Source organism: Sus scrofa, chromosome 1, assembly GCF_000003025.6.
Source record: "Sus scrofa isolate TJ Tabasco breed Duroc chromosome 1, Sscrofa11.1, whole genome shotgun sequence".
Classification (NCBI taxonomy): Eukaryota; Metazoa; Chordata; class Mammalia; order Artiodactyla; family Suidae; genus Sus; species Sus scrofa.
Window position 1 is genome coordinate 176,602,798 of NC_010443.5, and position 11,689 is coordinate 176,614,486.

At 36.0% G+C, this 11,689-nt stretch overlaps 1 protein-coding gene across 1 annotated transcript; it reads right to left on the reverse strand.

Moving 5' to 3' along the window:
• On the reverse strand, window positions 380–1,319 carry RPL10L (ribosomal protein L10 like). Its single transcript, XM_003121787.4, has one exon. It carries the CDS (start codon window positions 1,198–1,200, stop codon window positions 451–453), a length of 750 nt encoding a protein of 249 aa, XP_003121835.2. The 5' UTR covers window positions 1,201–1,319; the 3' UTR covers window positions 380–450.

Here is an 11,689-nt window from a genome sequence, read left to right on the forward strand (position 1 = left end):
ATTATTTTCATCCCTATTGTTTATTTTCTATAAAAATTTTCTGTAAAGAATGTTATATATTTTCTATAAATAAATTTTTCTCTATATTTCAGATTTTTTTCTAGCTCCTTTTTTATTCAAAGTAATGACAGCTGTATAATTCTTAGCTTCTCTACAAACAAAACTTTTGACATATTTCTCTGGACTAAAAATGTGGACCAGAATTGCAAAAACTTTTTCTATAAATGGCATACAAATTCACTCTCATTTGAAAGTATCATTTGCCTTAAAACTCTTTCTGGTGCTAACACAAAAATTATTTCTCTAGTAATCTATTCTAAAAATTGGATATTTTAAAATTATTTAAAACAATAAGAAATCAAAAAATACTCATTTTTGGCCAGTAAATAAAATTTATTGTTAAGCAAAAGTCAGACCAGCTTGGCCAAGTTGGCAGTGCTGTCCAAGATGTCACGAATGCAGAACTCGCCACTTGTCCAGAGGGCCACGACTGGGGACGTATTTAACTCCACAACCATCTGGGATGAGGCACTTCTTAGCCACTTTGTCTTCAAATTCATCAGTGTTGAACTTGGTAAAGCCCCATTTCTTGGAGATGTGAATCTTCTGGCGCCCAGGGAACTTGAACTTGGCCCTGCGTAAGGCTTCAATCACATGTTCCTTGTTCTGAAGCTTGGTGCGGATGGACATGATGACTTGACCGATGTGGACTCTGGCCACTGTACCCTGAGGCTTTCCAAAGGCACCTCGCATACCTGTCTGGAGCCTGTCAGCCCCAGCACAGGACAACATCTTGTTGATGCGGATAACATGGAACGGATGGAGCCGCACTCGGATGTGATAGCCATCTTTGCCACAACTTTTCACCATATACTTGTTGGCACAAATTCGGGCGGCCTCCAGGGCTTCAGAAGAGAGCTGCTCATATTCATCAGACACCATGTGGCCACAGAGCGGGAATTCATCCACTTTTGCCTTCTTCCGACCCAGGTCAAAGATGCGGATCTTGGCATCAGGGACTCCTCGGCAGAAGCGTGACTTTGGATACGGCTTATTCTTGCAATACCGGTAACAACGAGCAGGACGGCGGCCCATGGCAACACCTGAAATCTCTGCGGTGAGTTGAGGAGACGGTTTCCTTCTACGTTTGTTTGCGCATGCACCCTCTATACATTGCCTATCTCCCCACAAGGAAACCATAGAGGATGTGAGGGCGTTCTTTCACAATGTCTCTACCATAGATGCAATGACTCTCTAAGCATGCGTGTGGGAGACACGGCACATGCGCAGAGCAGAAAGGCGGAGGGGTTTATTCTCCTGTGGGCCGCTGATCGGTGAATTGGCCATCCCCCACAACAACTCTGGAGGCATTTTACTTCCTATTGTCTGTCTTGGGTGGAGGATTTTTGCCTTAAACTTTATCTTAAGTGTGAAAGATACATTTTCCTAGAATTTGAATGAGGACGGACTTTCTATATAATCAGCATACGTTGTTTCTGAATCTTCTAAATAATCCATTTTCCAGAGCTTGTAACTCCTGTCAGCATTTGCGGATCAATTGCTATTTCTCAAACAGTATATGGTCACCTTCCATGGGTAAAGTGATTTCTTGGCATGAGATCTATGTTAAGCCTCAGAAAGGGAGTACATATTACTTGATCATTGTTTTAGAAGCACGAATCATTGGTGGTTTTATTTGGCCATAGGGAATGATTTTATTATGAAAAATGACACCAACAGAATTGAAATACCAACTGAATTTTTCAACTTAACGCTATTTGCATTTTCAAATGTTTCAGCTGCTGGGAACTGAGTAACTGTTTTAGCTTTATTAATCTTTTACACCTTACTGAGAATGGGCTTAATAGTTTTTTTTTTTTCCTTCTGATATTTCACATTTTGTAAAAATATTGTGATCGGGATCAGAGTGAGGGGAAGGAGAGAAATGAAAGAGAGAGGAGAATTTGCAAATAGTATGTAATTCCTATTTCTGTTTTTCTATTTTTTTTTAAATTCCTTTGTGGTATTTCACAGTTCCATGGCATCATGGGACACTATCCTTCTAATGTAAATATATTCTGCTAATGTTTTCTCTTGAACAGGGAAATATAAATTGTGGCAATATAACTCCTGCCGTTAAGGAGAGTGGAGACTTTACAAAATACTCATATTAGGGTAGAAATACTAAAACTCCTAGTGTAGAAAATTTTCCTACATTACACAAAAGCTTGTTTAATTCCCTTTCCTTCCTTCCTTTCTACCTTTCTGTTTTCATAATATATTCCTGTTTTTAAGCTGTATGTGGAGATAAAACAGCAAGTAACATTGTGCTGCCCTCATTTTGCTTACAAGTCCAGGAAAGAAGTTAGATGTTATTTAAATAAGCTGCCGTCATATTTTAAGGTACAAAATGTGACAAAAAGGGAAATCAAAGTGAGATCTAACCTAGACTGAGGAATGGACAGGGGAACTATCAGGAAAGAAATTATACATAGTGACCATGGCACATGGGGCCTGACATATCAAAGTTTCTGAATCAGGCAAGAAGATGAATCATTTAAGGGAGGAACCAAAATAATGCCAGTGTGACTATGAGTGAGGGGGTGAGTTGCATAATGTAAGTGTAATTCGAAGGGGGTGCCTTTTGTATCACACAGGGCCATTTTATCAAGTTAGTGACTGTGCGCCTTTATTTAAGACCGCTAAAGAGCTTTACTAGATTTTATCATTCTTACTATATCTAATATGGTCAGCACATTGGAAGGCAGAAAAAAATGGATGCAGGGAGGTTAGGAAGGAAAGTTTGCAACACTGAAGAAAAAGAAATGAGTATAACTTGAACATGCTTTTAATATCTTTCTCTTTATAAACACATTTGTATCTTTTTCTACTGCTACATGCTCATAATATATCAGAATTCTGGGGGAGAGGAGTTTGTGAGGTAAAAGGAAGATACCCCACCACAGTTCATGTGCCACCATGTACTTACCACCACCTGTCTAGGACATGCTTTGTGTTTTCAGAACCTTGAAATCTCTGATCAGCAGATGTTGTGTTGCTATTGGGACCTGACTGCATAATCCTCTCTCCTTAATCCAAAAGATGACCAATCACAGTTTGCCTGGGGCTGCACCACTTTTAGCATTGTAGTCCTGCATCTCCCAAAGTCCTTCAGTCTCAGGCAAAATGAGGAGGTGGATTACCCCACTGCACTTATGCATGGACAATTGCAGAACAGGGTCAGAGGGCAGGAAGAGAAGTGATCAAACTGAGATTCTCCATTTATACTCCTTTCCCTAGCCCTTCAAATATTTGAAAGCAGCCTGTGTAAAATGCCTTAACCATACCATTCTATTTAAATGTTAAAATCATTCCCCCCAAATCCAAAATTTTGAGTGTTCCCTTATCTGCCAACTCCTGCCACCCACAATGTGCCTCATGCTAAGTGAACCTTGCAACAAAATTTAAAGCTTACTTGCTTTGAAGTAGCCTGAGGTATATTCAAGAAGATCATACTTGGAAAGTTATTTAGATTTTTTTATTTACTAAATTTATTACTTTGATAATTGCAGTAAAAGTTTAGCAAAGGGAGACACCAGTGTCATAAAACAGAAATGGCTTAAGGAATGAGTAAGACATATGAAAGTGAAGGTAAGGAATAAGCTTAGGGCATGACAACTGTGTAAGACTTAAGATCTAGGAGAACAAGGACTATGTCTATTTGGGTCATTGTTTTGTCCCCTGTCTTAGACAAACTGTATGACCCATAGCACAATATTTGAATAAATAGACAACACTATAAGAGGCAATAATGTGTTGGCAAATTCAACAACCTACTCATTGAGGAGTGGGGTTGGGGGGACGCTCAATTTATAGTGTTCATTGACTTCTCTGATGTAAATACACCATCATCAATTTCAACCACCAATGCAACATAAAGATGGGGAGAGATGCACACAATTAACTCTTGTGAGCCATGTTAGCTGAATCGAGCATACTACCATTTGGCTCTGCCTACCCAAGAAAAATAGAAAAAAACAAACTCGACTAAAGCTAATAAGTCATAACTAAGATAGTACATTTTGGCACCAGTAGGGAGAAATCTTTTTTTTGAAGCCTTTAAAAAGCAGGCAAGTAAACATGTTTAGACTTAATGATTCAGCCTTGACTGTAAAGAAGTCTCTCCTCCATGGTTTCGCAGTCCTCGTCCACAACTCCTGTGTAGGAGATATTCACTATTCTGTACTTATTGATGATGCATCAAGACAACCTTTAAGTACTTAGAATTAGCACTTACCGTATTAGAAATACTATCAAATTCCCAGTATCCTCTGGCTTCAAGCAAAGACTAGAAAAGAATATTTGTCTATGTTCAATACAGCACCTCCTTTCCTTTTTTGATATCATACTCAAATGTTTCACAAAGAGCTAAACCTGACTTTGTTCTCAAAGAAGAAAATGCACTGGAGTCTAATATATTGACTGACGGGCACCCCAGATGCCTTCTCCCGCTGCTGGAACCGTCTGCATTGTTGATTACTGAGTCATTAAGTAGCATTCCATCACTTGGTGTTTGACAATATACTGTGATTCAGAGATGATGTTCCCACTTGGGCTCTCAATGAAGTGTGAAGTCTCCACTGATGATGAACAGACATTTTCATCTGTGTTTTTTAGTAATCTCACCCTAGGAGCTGTAATCTCAATATTTTTGAGAGTCTAGATGAGCAACTTGACTATATTTTCCAAGTGTTGAATAGTGACTGTAAAAGAGTCAGGTTATAACTGGCCTTTTCCTCAAAGTCAGCCGATTGTGCTTATTGTCATGGCTAATGGGTGGTCATGCTGCCTGTCTCTCATAGGCCTAATTCACAATGGTCCTCTTATCTATATGACAGATGCACTTTTATTTTCTGGATAGAAATATAGTCAGATGATTTTAACTGTTTAGTCCCAAAGGTCTAATGCATTTTCTTTTTTGACTGATATTTTATACATTTTGATTTTTCTCCTTTGGGGAATCTGTTTTTTTTTTTTTGTCTTTTTGCCATTTCTTGGGCCGCTCCCGCGGCATATGGAGGTTCCCGGGCTAGAGGTCGAATTGGAGCTGTAGCTTCCAGCCTACGCCAGAGCCACAGCAACGCAGGATCCGAGCCGCGTCTGTGACCTACACCACAGCTCACGGCAACGCCGGAACCTTGACCCACTGAGCAAGGGCAGGGATCGAACCCGCAACCTCATGGTTCCTAGTCGGATTCGTTAACCACTGCACCATGACGGGAACTCCGGGAATCTGTTTTTTATTTTAGATATAGGAACTGAGTCTTCAGACTTATTTAGGTACTTTGGTGGTTTAGGATTTCTCCCTCATTGAGTTATTTTTTCTTACATTGTTCTAGAACATTGGAAGAAAATAGGTAAGGATTAAATCAGGGAGAAGTAGTACATAAATATGTTCACTAGAATTTGATTGATTTTAGTTTGTAAAATTTTACTTGTTCATGTTTCATACTTGTACAAAATTTATGTCATTAATCAGTTTTATATGGTAAGCAATTAATGGGTAGTTTTATAATTATAAATATTCAACTAATGTAACAATGATATAGTATAATTTATACAATAAATAATAAAGATGTTATAGCAAAGCATAGTAATAAAAATGATATACTAAAGATGACTTGAATCAACACAAAGAATCTACATGTATATTTACATGTCCTTTTTTCTTAATGTTACCAAAGCAAAACTTGGGTCCACTTGCCCAAGTGTAGTAAAGTCAATCTACTGACACCAGGTTGTGATGAAGGATGTAGTGTTTATTGTAAAGCACTATACAAAGTGTCTGGGATAGCTAGTGTTCAAGAATCCAAAACTCTGCAATAGGTTTCAGCAAAGCCTTTTTAAAGGCAAGGTGAGGGTGGGGCATTGCAGGGTTATGTGTTCAGCTCTGTTTGGTTGATGTTGAGATAACAGGGGTGATGTCCCAGGGGTTAATATTATGAATCCTTAGGCTCCAGTAAGCCTGGGGGCTATGTGCTCCTGGTTATCAACTAGTTAATGTCTTTCATTTGATGGGGGTTTTAACAATCTATAAAACAACTCAGGAAATGTAGATCAGATAGTGTTATCTATGTACTTCATAGAGGAACTAAGGCAGAGGATATGGGGGGTGGAGGGGTCTGTCCTGGGAAGGTCCTATGGGATCCTGCTCAATTACATTAAACATCTTTAGTTCAGTCTGAAATATTTGAGAAACACTGATCTGGGGTTAGGGTGCCATGTATGAAACTTGTCCCCCACATATTGAGCACATGGTCTTCCTGTCCTTTTAGACTCAAGTCCTATTCATTTATTTAAGGAGCAAAATGATGAGAGTAATGTTATTTTTTATCTACTGCCCAAGTTGCTTGCCAATAGTAGGAAGTTTTGTTGTAGTTTACTAGGTTTAGAGACATGCATGAAGCAAATGTTTATTTAAATACTGAGACTAATCATTTATATCACAACACCCAATTGTATTTCAGGTTAAATGAATTTTTTATGTTTAACAAATGACCTCTTTATCCACTGGACAGAACCTTTTCTTTATGAAAGTGAACAAACATCCTTAGCAATTAAATTTAAGCAGTCTTTATTATGAAATGAGTATTCCAATTGATAAAGCACTGACTTTGGAAACCTTTTTAAAAAACTTTGCTTCACTTGTCAAACATTTTAATCCATTCACATTTTTCTTTTTCCCTATAGCAGCAAACACTGAGGACTCAATCAGAGATAAAGTACCATATTATTTGGTACACATGGTAAACCACTGCATTAATGACCTGTGTAGTCCCTTATGTAAAATTTGCCCAAAGCTTCTAAGAGATCTCTAGTGTCTTGTCTTTGCCTACACTGGCTAGTCTTAACAATGTGATTTAGAGTGAAAGCTGAGCATGCCAGAAAGGCAAATAATGTGATTTATGTCTTTGGATCAGTGGTAACAGTTAACCTAGAGACTTACATCAACCATATTTGTAATAAATTGATCAATTATGGCTACATATTAAAGTCTCAATAAAAACTCTGGGGCTTGGGCAAGTTTTCCTGCCTAGCGATACTCCATATATATTGTCACAAACCAATGCTAGCAGAGTAATGCATCTTGATTCAATGGGGATAGAGCAGTGGAAGCTCCATATTTCCATGAAGCTCCATGTTTCCACATTTCTACTTCTACTGGACTCTACCCTATGTGATTCTTCTCTTGGCTGATTTTAATCTCTTTCCTTTCCCAATAACAAACCATAACCATGAGCATAACTGCCTTCAGTGAGTTCTGTGATTATTTGTAGTGCATTATCAAATCTGAAGGAGATTTGGGAAATCCCCCAAACATGCAGTTTGTATCAAAAAGGAGGACACTCTTGGGGACTGTGACACAGAAAAACATGATGAAAGCCAATGCCCTTTCATAACAAAAACATTAAACAAACTGAAAATCAAAGGGGAATTTCCTCAACCTGAGAAAGTGTACCTGTGAAAGTGTATGGCTAACATCATACTTAATAGAATAAATGATTCCCCCTAAGACCTGAAACAAGACAAAGATGTTTTCTTGTACATTTTTTGCTCAACATTTTATTGGAGATTCTAGCCAGAGCATTAGACAAAATAAAACAAAACAAAATCACACATATTTGAAAAGAAGAAGAAAATTATCTTTATTTGCAGATGTTATCTTCTTTATAAAAAATCATAAGGAATTCAAAAAAGAAAATAGAATATGTGGATTTCATAAGGTTACAAGATATAAGATCGATATATAAACATCAATTGCATTTCTTACACTAGCAATTTGTACCCCCCAAATTAAGAGTAATATTACATTAGCATTAAACATTCTATAGCATTAAAAAGAATACATAGCTAGGAATAAATTTAACAGAAAGTGTTGAAGGCTTGTACACTTAAAATTACAAAACATTATTGAAAGAAATTAAAGATTTAAATAAACAGAAAGATACCCATGCAGATAGATTGTATCGTTAAAATAGCAATATTCCCCAAGTTTATCTTTGAATCTAGTGCTATAGTTATCAAAATCATGGCTGATTTTTTTGAAGAAATTGTTAAGCTGATCCTAAAATTAATGTAGAAATGCAAGGGATTCAGAATAGCCATTACAGGAATACTACTCAGCCATAAAAAAGAATGGCATAATGCCATTTGCAGCAACATGGATGGAACTAGAGAATCTCACACTGAGTGAAATGAGCCAGAAAGACAAAGACAAATACCATATGATATCACTTATAACTGGAATCTAATATACAGCACAAATGAACATTTCCACAGAAAAGAAAATCATGGACTTGGGGGAAAGACTTGTGGCTGCCTGATAGGAGGGGGAGGAAGTGGGAGGGATCGGGAGCTTGGACTTATCAGACACAACTTAGAATAGATTTACAAGGAGATCCGGCTGAATAGCATTGAGAACTTTGTCTAGATACTCATGTTGGAACAGAACAAAGGGTGGGGAAAAAATGTAATTGTAATGTTTACATGTAAGGATAACTTGATCCCCTTGCTGTACAGTGGGAAGAAAAAAAAAAAAAAAAGAATAGCCATTACAGTCACATTTCCCAATTTCACAATTTATTATAATGCTACAGTAATTAAAACATTGTGGTATAAACATAAGGATAAACATAATTGAGAACCATCCCCCAAAGCTCTTATTTTTATGGGCTATTGAATTATGACAAAGTGCCAAGAAAATTTAATGGGGAAAAAACAGTCTTTTCAACAAATGCCTTCTGGGACAGTAGCGATACACATGCAAAAGAATAAAGTTGGACCCCCTCAAACCACATAAAAAAATTAACTCCAAATGGCTTATAGACCCAAATGTAAGACCTAAAAATATAAGACACTTAGAAGAAAGCAAAGGGAAAATTTCAAGAGTTTTAATGTAATAAAAGCATAAATGATAAAGGAAGAATTAGATAAATTGGACTTCATCAATTTAAGAAAGTTTGTGCTTCAAAAGATATCGTCACAAAAGTTAAAAGACAATCTATAGAATGGGAGAAAATATTTTCGCATGTATATCATCTACACTTATTAGCATATCCTGGCTAATTTTACGTATAGATTTAATTATAGTCTGCCCTTAGAACTTTTTTAAATGATTTAAATCAAATGGTAGCATATTTGGAATATCAAAATGTACATTGGAACAATTATAACAATTGCTTTTAAGAAGGTTGAAATAATTTAAGAGATGTACATTGTCCTTATTAATAACATCTCACCAGGAGCTAACCTGGCTACTTTGCCTCTCCTGTTGATATATTTAATACAAATAAGACATAACTTTAACAAAGGAAATGATCTCTGTATGATGCATTTTTTGTTCAAGTTCAGTTCTTCCTAGAGATAAGCTTTAATGTCTCTATTTTCTTTGAGTACTTGTAAAATAGTGAAATGTGGATAGAATTAAATCTAAGAATAATCTTTCAGAGAACTATGAAATATTAAGGAAATAAATCATTAGTGACCTCTTTGGGTTAGTATGCAATAACACTCTTAAGCAAATCTTACTAATTTGCTAATGCAGCTCTTTTTTTTTATTGTTATTTCCCCAATATAATTTTTTTTCTACTGTACAGCATGGTAACCCAGTTACACATACATATATACATTCTTTTTTTCTCCCATTATCCTCTGTCATAAGTGACTAGACGTACTTCTTAGTGCTATACAGCAGGATCTCATTGCTAATCCATTCCAAAAGCAATAGTATGCATCCATTAACCCCAAGCTCCCAAATGCAGCTGTTACTAATTTTGAAAAAAATCAAACCAAACATTTAAGTACATGTTTTTTTTACCCCCCCAGCACATCATTATTAGGAGATATGATTTTTGATGCTGCAACATTTAGATTTTGTACAAATTATTTCTACAACTGAGGTAATCAACCAACATATTTAATTATTATAAAACAGTTAAATGGCTTCTTTAGGTGAACAGCAGAAATATTTAGAGTTAAAATCTATAAGGACATAATTATTATAGCATAACTTTTAATTCTCATCATTGATCCAGTGTTAGTAGTTTCACCCTCCTGGAAAATAGAAAGGATTTCACTGGCATGTCAAGATCCACACATTCTCTCCTAATTATAACAGTGGCAGTACCACAGTCAATCAGCAGCAGAATGAATCAGGTTCTGTCTTTTGAGTACAGCTACATATATCTGTCAGCCCCAAACTTATTAAATCTCAGTACTCAGAATGGTATTTCTTTATCTATTTCTGAAACAAAATCTCCAGTTTTAATTAAGATCTAAACTAAGGTAAAACCAAGATTGTGAATTGCGTGCTTTTTATCTAATTGAGTTAGCCAATAGGCAGACTAGTTTTGAAATTTTTTGAAAGAGCAGAAAACCAATGTTGCAAAATGAATACTGTAGATATTATCTCACAATAGAAGTATTTTTATAATATCTCTGTAAATATATTTTAAAAATTTCAGTTGAATTTGGATCAAATTAAAACCAGTAAAAGTTTTTATATAGAATTTAAATGATCCAGTTAATTAATCAATAAAGATCTGTTGCATGCCAAATGCTCAATTCTTCTCTACTCTGTACCAGGTGTGCAGAAGAATATCATAAGAATAGATGTGAAGAAATCTAATTTGGAATATAACAAGAATGCACATGAAAAGTAACTAAAAAACTCAAATCACGCTATGATAATTACAACATAGTTGTACAATATAGTATGCACAATTAGAGCTATAAAAATTGAATCAAAGTAATAGTTCTTTCAGATTGGATGATTAAAAAAAATCTCTTATGAGTTTCCCATGATGAATCTAAATGAGGTCTTCCTTGGCTTATTCAAAGATGACACTTCGAGTGGTATCTGACAGGTAATTTGTTTTTAAATTTTCTATACTTCCAGAGTTTACCTTCCTCTTTTCTTTCCCTACCCTACAATCTGCTGGAATGAAAGAGACCCTCTTTTATGATAGAAGTGCTTAGACAGAAGTCTTTATTTAATCACCAGGGAGGCACAAACATTAGATTTGCATATTTAATAATGAGCAATTGTTCAGGCACACACACATACTCATTTTTTATCCATTTAGCTTTTGGAACCTCAGGTTGGAGACATTCAAGGCCCAGCTCTAAAAGGAAAAAAAGTGGAAGTCAGCTTTTCTTGTAATTTATTTGTTCCCAGAGAGCAAATATATGTCTTCTCTAAGTCTTTTCTATAGTTTCTGGAACTATCTTAGCTAGATAAATACTACTTTTTATGTTTGACAGGCATGAAGGTCTCCAGCCCATGCTAATATTTTTTCATTTCAGCACATCTCCTCTTGATGGAGGACTGCAAACTACTTCCATCTTTTGCCCTTGGTCCTGACTAACATAACTTATGCCTTCAAGACGTTTGGCATTATTCTCAACTCCAGTCTTTCTGAGGAGGAATGGCTTGGATAAATATCACACTACATTACTATTATTTGTTATTTTGTCACATTTGTATATTATTAACAAATCAGAGTCATCTTAATTATCATTATTAATAATTACTAGTTTTATGCTGTGTACCCTAGACAGGCATAGACGGAGTGATTCATGTTTTATTTGAGACTAACAAGGTTCTCTACATATCATTTAGACTCATGTC